The 18,891-nt window shown below is 40.3% G+C and overlaps 1 protein-coding gene across 1 annotated transcript in view; it reads left to right on the top strand.

Moving 5' to 3' along the window:
- The first annotated feature begins 654 nt into the window (after nucleotides 1–654).
- Nucleotides 655–18,891, top strand: part of sptbn5 (spectrin, beta, non-erythrocytic 5) — a 138,417-nt gene continuing 120,180 nt past the window's right edge. Inside the window, exons 1-8 of the mRNA XM_034233828.1 lie at nucleotides 655–808; nucleotides 2,390–2,512; nucleotides 8,545–8,712; nucleotides 12,279–12,395; nucleotides 14,322–14,479; nucleotides 14,685–14,913; nucleotides 18,334–18,420; nucleotides 18,511–18,618. Coding sequence (XP_034089719.1) covers nucleotides 2,399–2,512; nucleotides 8,545–8,712; nucleotides 12,279–12,395; nucleotides 14,322–14,479; nucleotides 14,685–14,913; nucleotides 18,334–18,420; nucleotides 18,511–18,618 — 981 coding nt within the window. The 5' untranslated portion in view covers nucleotides 655–808; nucleotides 2,390–2,398. The remainder of the gene's footprint in view (nucleotides 809–2,389; nucleotides 2,513–8,544; nucleotides 8,713–12,278; nucleotides 12,396–14,321; nucleotides 14,480–14,684; nucleotides 14,914–18,333; nucleotides 18,421–18,510; nucleotides 18,619–18,891) is intronic.

Here is an 18,891-nt window from a genome sequence, read left to right as displayed (position 1 = left end):
GTATGTAGTGTCTCTACTTTAAAGAGTCCTCTCCTGCTGGTGTTCAGGTGTATATCAGTATGTAGTGTCTCTACTTTAAAGAGTCCTCTCCTGCTGATGTTCAGGTGTATATCAGTATGTAGTGTCTCTACTTTAAAGAGTCCTTTATTTTTCTCATACTGTCTGTGCTGCAGCACCTCTTGTCACCCTCTGTCTGAAACCAGAGCCCATTCTGCAGGAGAGGGAGAGGGAAAACCATAAAAAGCATAATAAGGCCTCTTTAAATGTTCATAAAACTCTTCTTATTAAAGACACCTGTGGCAAATTTGATTAAATTACAATCATATTTCCATATCGTTGACTTCTGTAATATAACATATTTTACTTTGACCATTGTGTGAATTGCTTCTACTTCAAAGGAGCTGAGTTTCCCAACAGCAAGTGAACCTAATGTACACATTCAGACAGTGATGACACACTGAAACATTAACCTGCTGACTGGTTTACTTTAAGAGAGTGTGTGTGTGTGTGTGTGTGTGTGGTGTGTGTGTGTGTGTGTGTGTGTGTGTGTGTGTGTGTGTGTGAATATATAATTGTTGACCTCTGCACCTGCAGTCAGGTGAGCAGAGCCGCTCATGCTGTAAATACAACGGCTTCAAAGTTCACACATCACATCACATGAAACACTTACTTCTTCTTCAGATAACATATAGAGCAGGTGGAAACAGACTCAGACTGTGTGTTGTGTGTTTTTTTATCCAACAAATCTTTGGATCTCACTCTGTCTGACTTTCTACAGCCGAAACCATTCAGAGGAAGAGTACACAAGGTAAGAGAAGTCGCTGTTTCCTGTCCATAATAACGCCATAAGAGCTATCAGTGTGTATTAACTGGTAGTGTTTTCCTGCTCTGACATGTTTGTACTTCTGCAGGATTTATTATCTTCAGGTCATTTTAGTCCTGTGTGATTTTGCCTCTCTGTTTCCATGTTGATGTTATGATATGCAAACAAATGTATGGCAGCAGGGAGATAATAGTTATACGCCTATACACATGTATAGCTCGTAAAGATACAGAAGGTGAGTTTGGTAAAGTATAAGAGAGGTTAAAAGTGCAAATTAGAGTTAAATGACACATTGACACAGTCACATGTCTACTGTATATTTTAAGTGGTAAGATAGGGCAGCAGTTAGCTTAGCTTAGCATAATGACTGGAAACAAAGGGAAACAGCTAGCCTGGCTCCCTCCAAAAGCAGTGGAAAGTATATTTACTCTAACACTGTAATGATACCATCTTATTACCATCTAATCCCACTTTATATATATGTAAACAGCCACACACACGCACACACACACACACACACCACACACACACACACACACACACACACACACACACACACACACACACACACACACACACACACACACACACACACACACACACCACACACACACACACACACACACACACAGGTCGATGTGTCTCGTGTAATTATGACGGCTCTGGTATTTTTACAGCAGTGTTGTATTGAGGGTGTGACGCTCATGTCAGCATAAAGTAATCTATCAAATCTGAACTTTTGACTGGGTGAACGTGAACTCTGAGCAGACGACCAATCAGCAGTCAGCACAAGTCAAGCATTGGCAGTTCTATTACAGAAAACGCTGCATTACATACATTGAGATCTGAATTAAGGTGTGCTAAATGCTGCTTTTTTGTCCACCACTAAAGTGTAGAATAAAATATACAACTTGTTTTCTGCAGAAATGTCTGCTTTCGGAAAAGATTATTAGGTTTGGTTTGGTATCTGGGGTCTTCTGGGGTCCATTTTATAAAATCATTCAACATTTATTCCTTTTTTAACTTAGAAATTAGGTTTAATTTTGTGTCAATGAGGTTAATTTAACATATATTTGAAAAAGAAGAGTCAAATTGATGATAATAAGTAGGAATAAAGTTGCCTTAAAGGGTATAATACACATTTGGGTTACTATTTATCCTATATACTTTATAAATAGTCAAACCCAGAGGACAGAAGTTGATAGGAAGACAACACAAGGGTTAAGTAGTTGTTTGTTGAGGTATTCTGTGAAATGCCAAAAGCAATAATTGACTTATTACACTTATAATACTTGTTGTATATATCCTATGCATCCTTATATACACTGCACTTTAATATTTGGTGTCATACATAACTTTACACTTACATATTTTCCCTTTATAACATAACATAACACACATTTAAAACCTAATAAGGTCTTGTTTTTGGTTGCGTCACTTGTTATTATATGCAATTAACTTGTTTGAATAGGGATTATAACAATGTCTAATTTCATTCTTTGAGGTAAAAGGTACCCCTGATATGTATCATTGTGACCCGTCATGGTGTTTCCTCTGTGTTTGCAGTAGGTCAGGATGGAGGTGCAGGAGGACGGGGCCGGGCGGGTCCGAGAGCTGCAGGAGCAGAGGATGACCGTCCAGAAGAAAACCTTCACCAAGTGGATGAACAGCGTCTTCACCAAGAACGGGGTGAGACTGGGAGGCATGAGCAACAAAAGACTGTTATTTATTATTTATGTTTTTAATACTTTATTCATTAGAAAGAAAAATCATACAGAATGTCATTGAGCAGTCAAATACATACTGTAGAAGGTGTGGGGGAAACTTCTGAAGCAATTGGAAACAGGACTCAGAGAGCTGGAGCTTTGACGGCAAACACTGACGGTTTATTTGGAGCTTCGGCCGGAGAATTCACAAGACAGGTGGTGTGTCACGAGTTGTCAAACCAATTCTGAAGAACTCTTCTGCAGCTCAAGGTTTTATCTAGTTCGGAGTGTAATAATCAACATTCTTCATCAGTGAGACTAAAGCAATATGGACCCTGAATCTAACTAGAGCTCTCGTCCATAGGAAAGATTGAGCGCCAGGGAACCTTCGTCCCTGAACAGTAAACTACCTCATGGCGGCTTGTGCTCTGTCACAGACTGGCAACAACAATGCGCCCAAGCTGCCCCTCCTTAAGAGAGATAGCAGCAATACCCAAGGCCGTAGACCTGTGCCACGGGAAAGAGACAGTGAAGAGAGAAAACGATGAACTGGGTCAAAGGTTGAATACCGAAGCAAATTATTCCCCAACAGTGCACATTTAAACCAGACTGCCAAAAAGCTGATCAAATATACCCCCCACCCCGGCATGAAAGAAAACAACTAACACATTACAATTAAAATAAAATAAAAAAACAGAGTAAATTAGATACACGTTAGAAAAGACTGTTATAAAACTACAAAACCACTATTTGTCGTGATCATATAAACCCAAAACTGAGAAAACACCACATGAAGGAAGTAAATACATGTGTTTTGGTTTCAGACCCTCTACTGTAAATATTAGTGTGTATACCACACTGAGAAAAGACTCCACAACTACAGTAGTAAAAGTGCTGCTTTCAAAACCTGACTAAAGTAGAAGTATGCAAGTAATTATACAACAAGTATTCTTTGTGCAGTAAATGTGTACAATGTTTCCCACTGAGTGTGCTAAAAGTATAAAATAGCATAAAATGTGAAATACTCAAGCAAAGTAAAAGTACATCTAATTTGTACTGAAGTGTTTGAGTAACTTTCCATCACAGTTCTCTTAAAGAGCCCAAACTGTAGGAATATCTCAGATTGTTGACAGTAAACTCAGTCCAGGGTTGACGGACGCTGAGTCGTGGTGCTGAGACAGAAATGTGCCGAGTTGAAGGATTTTTGGTGATTACAGTAATAATAATAATGATGACGCTGCAGTTGATTTGACAACAAACACAGAGAGACATCAGAGAGGCGGCATGGAAACACATCAGGACTGAACTCACTGTTCTAACTCTGACATGCAGGACGAGAGAAGACGTGTGTCGGATGATTTTCCAAAAGTAACTTCAGACAAATGTGATTTGTTTAATGTACTTTAAACCAATCCATCATCATCGTAGATTATTCTAAAACTGATGGTATAGACACAAAGTAAATAAATGTCAAGTTTTTTGCGGTACTTGTACTTCACTTCCCACTTTGTGTTACTTTATATTTCTCCTCCACTACATTTACCTGGCTATAGTCTAAGTGAGGCGTGTGGCACAGTGGCACAGTGAGTTAGTGCGTTGGTGTTGGGATCAGGGGAGCACAGGTTCAAACCCCACTGCAGTCAGCATGTCGTTGTGTCCCTGAGACACTTCACCCCAAAGTCGTTTTGGATAAAGCGTCGAACAATGTAATGTAATAGTGGCTTTGCTGATAAAGATTTATATATAAAACATTATCACCTTATGCAACACAATGGATGATTTGTAGATTATACGCATCACCTTAGCATAGTTAATTAATTAACAGAATAATGAGTTTGTATATTTTTTAGTGTTACGTTTTAAATGCATCACAATTACTTTTGCTTTCAAGGACATACATATGACACTATCGTACTTTGACTTTGGTAACGTTTTGGAACACAGGACTTTTGCTTGTTATGGAGTTTTGTCAGTGAATCGTATTGGCAGAAACGACAAGATAAATCTGTATTATCCTGTAGGGCAGCGGGTCCCAACCTGTGGGTCGCGGCCCCCTAGTGGTCCACGAAGGCATTGCAAGTGGGCCACCAAATAAATGTTTTTTTTTTTTCTAAATTTTTTACAGGCTAAAGACACAAACATGGACACAACAATAACATATAGGAGATGACATTCCCATCTCAGACAACAACAAAACAAAAACAGTTAGTAGGATCACTTCAACCGTTCAAAAACAAAAATAGGTTGACAACCAAAAACCACCAAAAACACAACATGGCATATTTATAGTTCCTCGAATCCCACTCTTCGTTAGAGCTCATTATTTCCCATTTCATGGCGTGTTGAGTCGCCCTTTGATTTTTTGTGGCAAGAATTATTTCCAAAATAAATTGTATTTTGAATCTACTCTTCAAATGAAGATTACTCCTTGATTGACTTCTAAAAATATCTATTTTAGCCAGAAGAATAGTTGTATTTATTAACTGTGTGCGGTCTTCATCTAAAAGCCCAAATAAAATATTAAAGGGTGTAAATGTAAATTCAATATTTGCCGCCAAATAATTTGTAAAACATTATGATTTGTGTGGAAGCATTTTCATTATTATGATTTTTTCCTTTCTCTTACTTGATCCTCCTTGGCAACTGTCATTACAGTCCTTGACAGCGGTCTGTTCTACTGGATTTACAACGTGTCACATGTTCTGAATTGACCAATCAGAACTTTATTTAGGTTGAATGTGGGCCGCGAAAAAAATGTGATTCTTAAGTGGGCCCTGAGTTGAAAAAGGTTGGGAACCGCTGCTGTAGGGACATTCAGGTATGGTGCGTGGTTGGTTATTACACTCACTAGTTGACTGACATTAAACTCTTTGCAGTGTAAACAAATGAGGAAGTTTGACAGAGCTCGTGTTTGGGTCTCTGGATGATGTCAGTGTTATTGCTCCAGTTCTCTGTTATCACTGGGCGTCTCGTCTGTCTGATAACCTGCTCTTAGTCTCAGCTCATGTACAAACACACATCCATCAGCAGGCATGATAACACAGAACCCTCCTCTGCAGCTGCTAATGCTCTCTCACAGACGCTGAGGAATACAAATAGATGTGTTCACGCTCCGTCTCTGGCAGGTCGGACAGATTCCAGTCGCTCCTCGCTGCTCTGGGTTTGATTTGGTGTGTTTTCTCTGATAACTGTGTGCCAGCTGTTGGCTTGAACACTGAGGCCTGCTACTGCTGAGCCTCATTCCCAGAATTCCTCAGGGATTTCTGCAGGATGGCAGCACGGGGAAAAAATGCAGAAGTGTTTTATTATTCTGAGGTTCGGGGCTGTGTGGAATTCAGAAAAGGTCACCAGGACAAACCCTTTTGTTTAGTTCTGTATTAGGATTTTTCTTTTTTTATTAAACCTAATTTAATTAATAAAACTCTCTGTAATGTCCCTAACATGAAGGTATACAGTATATGCTAGTGATTTCTACAACATTTTGAAAACCCTTCAGAGTTTGGTTGGTGCCTGTTATATACAATATACAAATAATATACAAATACATAATAATAAAGAAATAATATCAGGTTTAAGACAGGGATTCTCAAAGTGATAATTTATTTGAATCATCATGTGCATCATCATGCATCATATGTTTCTTTTTTTACAAAAGGCTTCACAGTTCAACAAATAACATTTACATTTTTAAAGCTATAATAAATTACGAGTCACTCTCTAATTGAACACACATATTGACTTAGAATCTGCAAATACTAAGAGAAACATATTAGGAAAGGCAAAGAAAACACTTTTGTGTACATACATATTTTTATTATACTCTCTCTCTTTAACTAAATTATACTTTACTAAATAGAATTTCCTCTTGTAAAGTGAGTAACCCTTCTTCTTCCTGATCAATATTGTTGTAATACATATATTCTGGCCACTAGGGGCAGCACTGAGCACTCAACTGCTGAGCAGAACTCCACTTAGGCAGTGAGGAAGAAGATTCGCGCCATTTTTGAATTAACGTTTGTTTGTTGAAGTCTGTCACTCGGAGTAAATCATGTTTTCTGTCAACATAACCCCCCTGACATCTAATTTGTACCGCCTGTTAAGTCGACGAGAGGATCTTATTTTCTCCGGTGGGTGTATATGTCTCTTGATCGCTTCTTATAAACTGTATTACTGTCGGAATGAGTGATAGTTGTGTTAAATCAACGGAGCAATCCATAACCGTCGCGCGCATCATGGCATGTGTTCCCAGTTTAGACTAGCGGATTCATCCAAAGTGATTTATAGGACCAAGTTACAATTCTTAAAAGTTATATTTATAATTTAGCTGATGTCTTAACGTCTACACAGAGTGGTAAATGTTTTACAGGGAATAAACGTACTTTTAAATCCAATAATTTAACCAACCGTTAGTTTATAATGTGGCAATAAGCTAACATCATTGAGCTTTGCTACAGCCCCTGAGGCTAGGTAAGCTAGCATAACACCAAAATCATTTATTAGTGTTTTAGTTTTTCATAATGACATATTTAACATATGAATCTTCAATTAAATCTAAATAAATTGTCTGTAGTCGATTAAGGAAGTCAACAAAGTACATTTACTAAAGCAAATTATAAGGGAATTGTAGTTTTCCAAAGTAACAGCAAGTAATAGACATGCTTTTAAAATGACATTTGGATATGGTCTTTTCTTTGCCTTTTTTTGAATACTTATTTTTCTTATTTATAGCCCTTTGGCTTAATTGTGTTACCTTTTACACTTGTTTTTGTTTATTTTAATATTTTGTGTTCTAAAGTTTTAATTTTGTAACCAAGCAAATCCACAATAATCATATGGACAGTTTCCATAATAAAACGTGTTCTGTTAAGGTCTAATGGAAAGTTGTAAACTCAGTGAAGATACAGTCTTTTATCCTGAAGACAAACTGATTTATATGTATTAACATATAGGAAATGTTCATGTTCCCTTGAATTCTATGACCGGTAGCAGCAGGTCTATAAATCCTGTATAAACACTTGAGTCTAAAGTTAGGACCCTCTTATTGGTAGGAATGTGTCCACTCGATGAGCTACTCTGTAAGATGTTACCTGACCTGCAGATAACCAGGAAGTCCTGAGACACACTTCAGGGGGAAAAAGCACTCGACTCTCAGGACGATTTAAGGGAAATTAGCCTTTAAACTTTGAACTTCCTGTCTGTCACAAAGCTGTACAACATATCCTTACATCCCAGAAACGCTCTTGCAGAGGCTTAAGTAGTTTTATCCTTTACTGAAGTTCCAATATGTAAAACTACACGATTCCTGCTGATAGGAAATGAACAGTCATTTAAAGGTTTTATTGTCATATAAAGCACATTAGCTGCCAACAGTGCAATGAACTTAAGACCTAAAGAAATAAGGAAGTAAGTAAAAGAGCGCAATAAAAATAGTGCAAGTCAAATGCAGGAATAAGTCAACTATGAACATGTAAGACAGAATAAGATCAAACAGAATAGGACATCGAAGGACTCGTTCTGCTGTTAATTCATTAATAAAAATAAAAATGTTGTGTAGTAAGGCTGCCCTCATGAATGTATTTTTCAATAATAATGTACTCTGATATCACAATTGCAACATCAGTCTTAATAGTCGCAATTAGTTATTGTTTCCAAATCATGCAGCCCTAGTTACAAGATATGTAAAACGTCTTCATCCTGAGGCGTTTTATTTCATATCTAATGTCTTGAGATTAAGAGCGGGGAAGGAAAAGCCAACTGTGTGTTCATTTGATTTAGGCAAGTTTATTTATATAGCACCTTTCAACACAAGGCAATTCAAAGTGCTTTACAAAAACAAAAGACCTTAAGAGCATAAAACACATTAAAAAACAAATATAATAAAACATGAATAACACAGGTGCATGAATACACGTTACAGCGCAGTGGGAGATGTGAATAGTGAATATGTATCGTATTGTAATAGTGAATATGCTCTCACTGTAAAGTTGTATGTGCACCTGTGTTCCCGCCCTGCAGGAGAAGGTGGAGCTGACGGACGTTTACACGGAGCTGAAGACCGGAGTCGCCCTGATCCGTCTGCTGGAGCTCATCTCAAAGGAGAAGCTGCCCAAACCCACCCACCGAAAACTAAGGGTCCACTGCCTGGAGAACAACAGCAACGCCATCAGCTTCCTCAAAACAAAGGTTACTGTCGTGGCTTCCTTCCTTGTTTTTCTTTCAAGCTACTAGACCAGTGGTTCTCAAACTTTTTTCAATAATGTACCCCCTTTGAAAAGAATATTCAGCCACGTACCCCCTGATCAGCGCAGAAACCATTTGTTAGGGACAGAATGCCTATATACTGTAAAGAGGTACAGCACAGCGCTGCACCATCAGTGTCTGATTTATTAAAACAACAACCTTGTAACTGAGAAACACTTAAATGCTACATTTCAAATGTTTACAATCCATCACTAAATTCATGGCAAACCAATTTTAACATCATGCAATAACACTAAGACGACATTAGCTGCATTGAACTGATCTTTTTAATAAGTTGTCCTTACAATGTAGTGAAACATGGGATTGAGCTTCACTGAGGATCTTTGTTATTCTGACAGGAAGGCCACTGCAGTTATTACACTTACGGAGCGTCCACACTACAGCTTAAAAAAAAGCTTGGAGCTGGGCGTGTCTGAAGCTTGGGGATTTTATTCGAGCAACGCGACCAACAACCAATCACATGAATCTCTGAATATATGAGATTCAAAAAAACCCGGGGATTTTATGGGAGCAATATATATATATATATATATATATATAAACTCCCCAAACAGGCGAAAACCTACCAGTTTCACCCACTGTCTCTGCCACCTCCCTCCATGACTGGTTCCTCCGGTTTGTATCCCGGTAGGTGAAGAGGGTCTGCTCATACAAAACCGGGTGATTTGCTACGGCGATAATTAGTTTCTCCTCCATCTTTTTTTGAAAGATAGAAATGAACGGCGGGATATCTCTCCCAGCTTAGACGAGGTTTGATTGGCTACGGCTTGAACTGTCAGATTTTCAGAAACGGGATTTGATTGGCTGGCGCTGGCTACTCCGGCGTCTCCGGCGTCAGAAGTTGAACATTGTTCAACTTCTGACGCCGGAGACGCCGGAGACGGACCGCTATGCTACCCACAATTCAGTTCGGCGAAAAGCGAGGCAACGTGACGTCACCCCATTCAAAGTGAATGGGCAGACGCGTTGGAAACCGTTTTTGAAGCTGTCGACGCTGTAGTGTGGACGGCCGTTAGTGTTTTGAATTATGTTTAACTCTGTTAATATAAAACCCACACTGCTCAAACTTCCTTACTTTTCCTAAAATTAGTATATTTATTTATTTTGGGGCGTGGGGAATGAAGAGAGAAAAAATATATGAGCATCTTATGAGCATGGGATTTTGACCCCTCATATAAACATATGCATAATACTTTGCGGCCACACGCCGTTGCCAAGCAACGCTTATTTTTTAGGTGTCCTTTGATAAGCAGGCAGTCATATCATTAACTAGAACTAGCTAGATCTGATAGATTTGGACATATACGCGAGTGAAGTCTAACCGGACGCGAGAGAGAGATCAGATCAGCTGCTGCTGACGGAGAACACACAGCTCTGCATGATCACAGCTCCGCCGCGGACCGTTGAGTGGAGCAAAAATGAAATACACTAAGAGTTTTTTCCCATTTTATTATCCAGAGTTTCTGTAAACCTTTGAATAAAGTTGTTAATCTACTATTAGTAGTTTGTTTAAATGCATTAATTATGTTTTTTTTTATCATTAACATAAAATAAATCTCACGTACCCCCTGCAGTACTCCAACGTACCCCCAGGGGTCCGCGTACCCCCATTTGAGAACCACTGCACTAGACGACTTATTAAACAGACATTTTTTACTCGTTTTTCTTTCCTTTATATTACTCACAGTTGAAGAGTTGGCCTCCGATGGTTTGGAGCAGTGCTTCTCAAACTTTTTTCAGTAATGTACCTCCTTTGAAACATTTTCTCAGGCAAGTACCCTCTGACCGACCCCGAAATTTTTTGATAGAAAAATATTAAATAATATAAATATAGTAATGTTCCATCAGTGTGTGATTTATTAATTCCTTCATGCATGAATTACAACAAACTAAGGATATTTTCATGTTTATGATAACGATTTTTTTTAAAAACAAGGTTTAACAAACCAATGAACAAAGTGTATATTATGAAAAACTATAAAATACAATACACACATTTGACATGTTTATATGAGGACCCCCTTGGTGGTTCTAGGAATATTTTATATAAAATTGTGTTTTCTATTTAACTTATTTTACTACGATTATTTTTGTAATCATGCATGGTGTTTTTTTAATTAACCTTTAAAAAAAATCGTTATCTCACGTACCCCCTGCAGTACCCCAACGTACCCATAGGGGTCCGCGTACCCCCATTTGAGAATCACTGGTTTAGATGATGTCTCACGATGAGTTTGCTCAAAATAAAACAACACACTTTTACACACGCAACAAAGAAAAGAGGCCTTTACAAAACTCAAATCAAATAACAAACAACTTAGGTATTCTTTCTTTCTTGATAAGGCTTAACTCAATAACTTAAAGGGTAATTGGACGGTTAAAAACTGTTCCTCGATGGCGTCTTTCAAGCAGGTTGCTGCCCTTCTCTGTCACTTTAGAGGAGGCGCCGTGGGAATTGTAGTCTTTTATAGTGTGTTGACTCCAGACGTCACAATTATACTGGCTCTTAAGGCCCGGACACACCAAGCCGATTTCGTCCGTCGATAGATGTCTGGCCGTCGATGAGCGTCCTGTCGCTCTACTCAGATTGGTGTGACCCGCCCCGTCGTGGCTTTTCGGCCGTGCAGACACCTTCCGCTCCACCTTCGAGGCTGTCGGCAAATGGTTGTCGGCAAAATAAATCACTCTGATTGGCTGTTCAGCTTAGCGAAACAGAAATGAAGAAGGCACACAGACGGCTATTATTTTTAATTTTCCAGTACCGCACTAAACATGTTTTCCATTATAAGTCGTTGATGGACGAGAGTGAAAATGGGACGCACGCTATTTGTTGTTTGTATATATCACGCAGTCTGTCTTCCGGTTGTTGCCTCTTTTGAATGACGAATACACACTACCGCCGCCTGCTGGTAAGGAGAGTTATTGCCGCTCACGCATGCGCAGTGCGTACGTGCTGCTTGGCCGTCGGCTGCGGTGTGTTCCAGTGCGACTGTTTGGCCGAGGAGACGTGAGGCGACACAACAGTCGGGTCCGTCGGGACGTGTTCTTTGGTGTCAGTTTGGTGTGTCCGGGCCTTAACAGTTAGTTAAACAAAGAGTCTAGTCCAACAACCTATCAAACTCTCCGGTTTACTTTCCATTTTTATCCATTTTTATCTTTTTGGTTACATGACAAGTCTTTTATTTGACTTTCACTTATATATGTTCACAATCCTTGCTTTAATCAGAAGTGGTTCTCATGCAGCATTTTGAACTTTTTAGAATAGATTAGATTTGGTTTATTTAATAATACACGCTTGACAGTGCAGGAAAAGGCAGAACATGAGTGAGAATAAATGAGTAGTGATGGAGATGTAATAAAAACAACAATAAAATAACAAATGGAAAAAAAAGGAACATTAAATTAAACATTAAAGGATGGAAAGAAAAGACTTAAGTTGTGCAATTTAATAAACGTTGTATGTACCCTCCCTCTTTCTTTCCTGTCAGATTCGGGTGGATCTGATTGGTCCAGAGAATGTGGTAGACGGGGACCGAACGCTGATCCTGGGTCTGCTGTGGATCATCATCCTCAGGTTCCAGATCGGACCCATCAACCTGGACGAGGTAGGGATTCAAACCCACAACCTTCAGTCTGCAATAAGCTGTAATCTAGTTTATGAAGTCCCTTTCCTTCTTCCTGACTGTCCTCCTTTATCTCCTCTAGTATTCCTCCTTTCCTTTAGCTCTATCTCCATCCTTCTTCCTTCCTTTGTCTTACTTCCTCTACCTTTCTTAAGATAAGCCATCCTTTATTGATCCCTGTTGCAAAATCCATGTGTTAAAGCAGCAACCGGAATAAGTTTGAAACGCTGAATAGGACAGGTAAGAGTTCACAGAAGGATACTAAGAGTGTGCAGGGTTTTACGTTTTTAAATGAGGGTCGTTTCCCCTTTTCAAATTCCTGTTTAAATCTTTTAACTTGTTATTTACAATGTTGTTTTTAAACCAGCTCTTTTATGCATGATTTTTATTAATCTGTTATTCCATTATGTTAAAGGGGACCTATCATGCAAAATGCACTTTTTGATGTCTTTATACATAAAGATGTGTCCCCGGTGAGTCAGGGAACTCACGCAGCGTCAGGAAATAAAACCCTCTCTCTTTTCCTCCGTACCCAAATCTCTAAAAACGGGGAACAACGAAGCTGATCCAGATTTGCGTCCGATATGACGTAATATCGGAAATGTAGACTGGCTTTACACCCATGGCCCTATCAGAAACATTACATTAGCATCGCTAACACTCAGAGCTAACTGGAGAGCATGTGTGTGAAGAAGCAGGAAGTAAAAAGGAACTCACCTTGTGGTATAACCGGCAAGAGAGAAAGCCTTTGAGCTCCAAACTGTTTCAGAGAGAATCCTTGATAATCCATGATATGGCGTTTCATCACGGCAGCATTTAGTTTAGACAGTAGCTGCCGGGTCCCGCATGAGCTCAGACCCCTCCTCTTTAAAGCTTTATACCCAAATCAGCACTATTGAAACAGGAAGTGAAACAGAGGGATATGAGGCATGGCTAGAATGATCTGTTTGGTGTTTGGAGCAAAACACTTCATAGACATGTTTTTTAAATATTTGTATATATCTGAGACCTTTAACTTATTGTGTTCCTTTCTGTTGTCTTCTTAAAGTGGACCTATCATGCTATATTTGAATAATATATTGTAGGGCCATACCTATATAAAACATGTCTGTGAAGTTTACCAAACTGATCCTGCATTTTAGCCATGCCTCATTTGGCTCTATTTGCTCTATTCCAGCCCTGTCTTCACAAGGGCTGATTCTGTGGCAAATGAGCTGCAGCTGACCACGCCCCCCTGCAAAGGAGGGGAGGGGGGCGAGGCACGAGCGTCATGTTACCATGCTGTTACCATGCTGTTACCATGCTGTTACCATGCTGTTACCATGCCACAGCAACCTCTCATTCCCCTGATAGGTGGAGAGTTGCCCATATAGGCGGAGCTCCTCATCACTGACGTCAGAGATATTTCAAATCTGGATCAGTCTGTATCAGATCTGTTGCAGCCCCGTTTTTAGAGATTTGGGCATGGAGGAAAAGAGAGAGGGTTGTGTTTTCTGACACTTGGTGAGTTCCCTGACACCGGGGACACATGTTCATGTATTCAAGACGTACAAAGGTGCATTTTGCATGATAGGTCCCCTTTAAGTGTTAGTGATGGTGTAAAGCACTTTGAATTGCCTCTGTGTCTGATAATGTGCTATATAAATAAACGTTCCTTTCCTTATTTCCATATTTTTCTTCGTTCTTCTTTTATCCGTCTCTCTTTTATTTGCCTGTGTTCCTCCACCTGCTCTTGTCTTCATCTCCTTTTCTTTATATCCTTCTCCTCCTCCTCTTTTCTCTTTCATTGTTCTCTCCCTCCTCACCTCCTCTCCTCCTCACCTCCTCCTCTTTTCTCTTTCATTGTTTTCTCCCTCCTCTCCCTCCTCACCTCCTCTCCTCCTCACCTCCTCCTCTCCTCTCCCTCAGCTGGATGGGGGAGGCAGTAAGGCCAAGCGCTCGGCGAAGGAGGCTCTGCTGATCTGGTGTCAGAGGAAGACGGCGGGTTACGATGGCGTCAACGTTCAAGACTTCTCGTCCAGCTGGAGGAGCGGACTCGCTTTCAACGCCCTCATCCACGCACACCGGTAACACACACACACACACACACACACACACACACACACACACACACACACACACACACACACACACACACACACACACACACACACACCCGAACACACACACACCCGAACACACACACACACACACACACACACACACACACCCAAACACACACACATTTGTGTCTATTCTCCTTACAATCGGCTCTCTCTCTCTCCATCTCAGGCCGGACCTTTTTGACTATCGCCGCTTCCATGCTGACGACCCGTTACGAAACCTGGAGCACGCCTTCCGTCTGGCGGAGCGTCAGTTTGGGATCATGCAGCTGCTGGAGGTGGAGGACATGGTGGTTCCCCATCCGGACGAGAAGTCCATCATGACCTACGTCTCGCTGTACTACCACTACTTCTCCAAGATGAAGCAGGGACAGACCATCCAGAAGAGGCTCGCTAAGGTCTCACACACACACACACACCACACACACACACACACACACACACACACACACACACACACACACACACACACACACACACACACACACACACACACACACACACACACACACACACACACACACACACACACACACACACTCAGTTAAAGGTCAGGTTTTTTATCCCACACTGAGAAAATAGTTTGGCCCAGTGCATTTCTGTCACTGTCCAACATGTGGACTCTCCTGCCCTCTGCAGGCTGCTGTAGGAACTGCATCACAGGCCTCCTGTCTGATCAGAATCAGCAATTATTATTTTGTACCACAGCGGGGAAATGTACAGTAAGGGTCCAGTGCAAAAAAAGAAATAGCTTGAAGGTGATTCTGCATGTTTTTAGCCCAATAATACATTCCTGTTGGACAGTTTATACATCAGTTCTTTTTAGACCTGACTTATTTTCCTAATTGACTGCTGTCAGTGAATTCAAAGTATTGAAGTAGCAGCCAGTAGAATCATTCTAAATGCTAACAGTAAATTGCAGATGACAGTCTTTGCACAAACGTATCTTATAGTCTTAGCTCTACATGGCATTTGTCTGCGTACTGTTTGGAACTGCAGGAACGTCTTCTGCCTGTAGTCCTTTTCTATTGGCTTACACTCGAACCATGACTTCCTTTAATCCCTCAAATCCCTCCTCCTGTCTGTCAATCAGTGTGGATTACTGCTGGATTAGATCCACACTGACAGGAAGTCGCCTGCAGACTGAGCTAACACACATTGGGAAGGCTTTGGATTCTGCTCAGAGAGACAGGAGAAGACACACCTTTCCCTGCTCAGAGAGACAGGAGAAGACACACACCTTTCCCTGCTCAGAGAGACAGGAGAAGACACACACCTTTACCTGCTCAGAGAGACAGGAGAAGACACACACCTTTCCCTGCTCAGAGAGACAGGAGAAGACACACACCTTTCCCTGCTCAGAGAGACAGGAGAAGACACACACCTTTACCTGCTCAGAGAGACAGGAGAAGACACACACCTTTACCTGCTCAGAGAGACAGGAGAAGACACACACCTTTCCCTGCTCAGAGAGACAGGAGAAGACACACACCTTTACCTGCTCAGAGAGACAGGACAAGACACACACCTTTACCTGCTGTCTGCTCAGAGAGACAGGAGAAGACACACACCTCTACCTGCTCAGAGAGACAGGAGAAGACACACACCTCTACCTGCTCAGAGAGACAGGAGAAGACACACACCTTTACCTGCTCAGAGAGACAGGAGAAGACACACACCTTACCTGCTCAGAGAGACAGGACAAGACACACACCTTTACCTGCTCAGAGAGACAGGAGAAGACACACCTTTACCTGCTCAGAGAGACAGGATGAGAGAATTTACTGTGGATCTAAAAGGCATTTTAAGTGGTTCAGTTTGTAGTTGTTGTCCTCAGTCTTTGTTGGGTTCTTGGTAAGCTTTTGTTTTTGTTTTTAGAGCTTGGTTGCAGCTGCAATGCTGATTGTTTCTTTGTGACGGAGAACAGAACTCTTCAGTAATTGTGTCGTTTAAAAAGAAACTGTTCCTCAGCTTTGTCAGGAGTTCAGAAGATTGGACTCAAACAATGTTCTTGTTTGATGTGAAAACTCCTTCATTTCTTACCTTTGGTAGAACTACAAATGCCCATTTTGCAGGCTTTTATGATATGAAGATATATACACTGTAAAACAAAAGATATGTAGAGAAGCTATCCCATCTGTATCCTTATTTTATAGGGCTTTCATGCATTAATGGAGGAAAGAATGCTATTATTTACCATTCTCCATAAACCAGCTTTTCTCTATTTTAAATGATATGAAACTTAAAATGAATGTGCATTTGGACTGACAAAACGAGACATTTAAACACGTCACCTTGTACTTTGAGAACCTGGGATGGACAGTTATCAGTTATAGACCAAACCAGATGTTTATTTCACTGGAGAGCCCAAACACAGACTTGTATTCCATTAATGATCCACTTTACTGACACTCCAAAGAATGTGCACTGACAATATAACATGCAATAGCAGATGTTATCAATACCGACTCTCAAGAAATGTCGTTGACTAAACTCACAAGTGATTTCGCTGACCTTCTGATGTTGGGATGCTATGGAAGGAGGGCAAGAAATGTTAGTGGTTTATGTACCTGGTGAAAACACATGTCCAGGTCCGGTAGTGTACCTGTGGGTCACGTGACGGTGTTTCAGGTGTGTCACAGGTGTGTGGTGTCACAGCATGTCAATGATGGGGAGTCTCAGTTATCAGTTAGGGAAGCAGCAGCACAGGAGAGAAACTTCCACCAGGTCCCGCCACAAGGTTAGTTATATATCGTCAACCTGTCCTGTTTACAGCGTTCCTATTTGAAGGCATTCAAGAAAAAACTACGTAAACACGATAAAATAAATTGTAAGGTTCCTTAGGGGTTCATGTAAATGCCAGTGTGTTTTGTCGTTCACCCTGGTGGACCAATGCTAATGACATTCAGCTATATATGGAGTTATGCTGTTGACACTGAAATAATTGGCGCTCTGCTTTCTTAGATTATTTTAAAGAAGTGTCACATTTTCAAATATGAACCATGAAACCATTTGTTTGTTTATTCTCGGGGGAAACTAAGCACCAACGTCAGTCTCATTCTCAGATCTAACTCTTTATGCCTTTTTATAAACATGGAATATAGAGCCGAAGCAGTTTTTTAACTAATCAGTTAACAGACAATTAATCAACAACTATTTTATTAAAATATATATTAATTGGTCAATTAATTGTAAGCCAAGTTGATACATTTGTTCAGACTTCATTGTCTTAAGAGTTAGGATACTATATTTGTATGGTTTTGGGCTGTTGGTTGATATTCTTTCACAATTAGTTTGACATTTTATACAATATATTATATATTATAATGGTTGAAAACTATTCTTAAAGGTGGGGTAGGTCATTTTGGAGAAACCAACTCCAGTGCGCTAGAATTTGAAAATACACAGCCGGAAAAAATCTGCCACTTCCTCACAGAGCCCCTCCTCCAACACACACGAACGCGCACATGACCAATGAGGGCACGAGATGAGTTTTAAGATTCTTTGTCAAAGCACTTCAGATATTCATTGCTATCGGGATGTTAAGAGCATTCCATGGAATATAACAAAAAGTGTTTCTCGAGCCGGTTTCTCAAACTTACCTACCCCACCTTTAACTGCAGCTCAAGTTGAATATTGCTGTAATGGATTAAATGGTAAAAAAGGAAAATGTACAGGTATGCCTTTCAAAATAACATCATAATATTATCATTTAGAGATATCAAAATGTTGTAGAAAATGTTTGGTTGATATTAATAATAAAGGATTTTGTGTGATAAGGAGAAAAGTATTTAATATTTTCCTCTCTGTCTCCTCAGATCGTGGGGATGCTGATGGAGCTGGACGACATGAAGGTCCAGTATGAGAGGCTGGTCTCAGATCTGCTGCACTGGATCAAAACCAAGGTGACTCAAAACTCAACAGTGCCTGTATTTTTATGTAAATAAATGGTGCTTAACTTGTTGATGGACTGATGAATGATTGTCTGTCTGAAGGTGGTGCAGCTGAATGACCGCCGATTCCCAAACTCTGTGAGGGAGATGCAGAAACTCATGATGGCGTTCAAGACCTACAGGACTGTGGAGAAACCCCCGAAATATCAGGTTAGACGACATCATCAGAGTACAAAATGTCACCTTTACCTGCTGAGCCTTCAGTCTCATTTATTTCTCAGCCTTCAGGTAACATCTCTTGTTTATCAACTCCTTTTATTATTCCAAAAATACTACATTCTGTAATTTTTCGCCCATTGAAACTGTGGAGATGACACACATCGTTCAAAATCAATCCATTTCCTGAGTAAACATTTCGTTTTGTATACCTCCAAGTGTTTCATTTTCCATATATTATTCTCCTTTAATTGTCTCTTTCTTTCT

The sequence above is a fragment of the Gymnodraco acuticeps genome, unplaced genomic scaffold (genome assembly GCF_902827175.1).
Source record: "Gymnodraco acuticeps unplaced genomic scaffold, fGymAcu1.1, whole genome shotgun sequence".
Lineage (NCBI taxonomy): Eukaryota > Metazoa > Chordata > Actinopteri > Perciformes > Bathydraconidae > Gymnodraco > Gymnodraco acuticeps.
The sequence above is the reverse complement of the archived record's forward strand: the minus strand, read 5'-3'. Positions and strand labels throughout refer to the sequence as shown.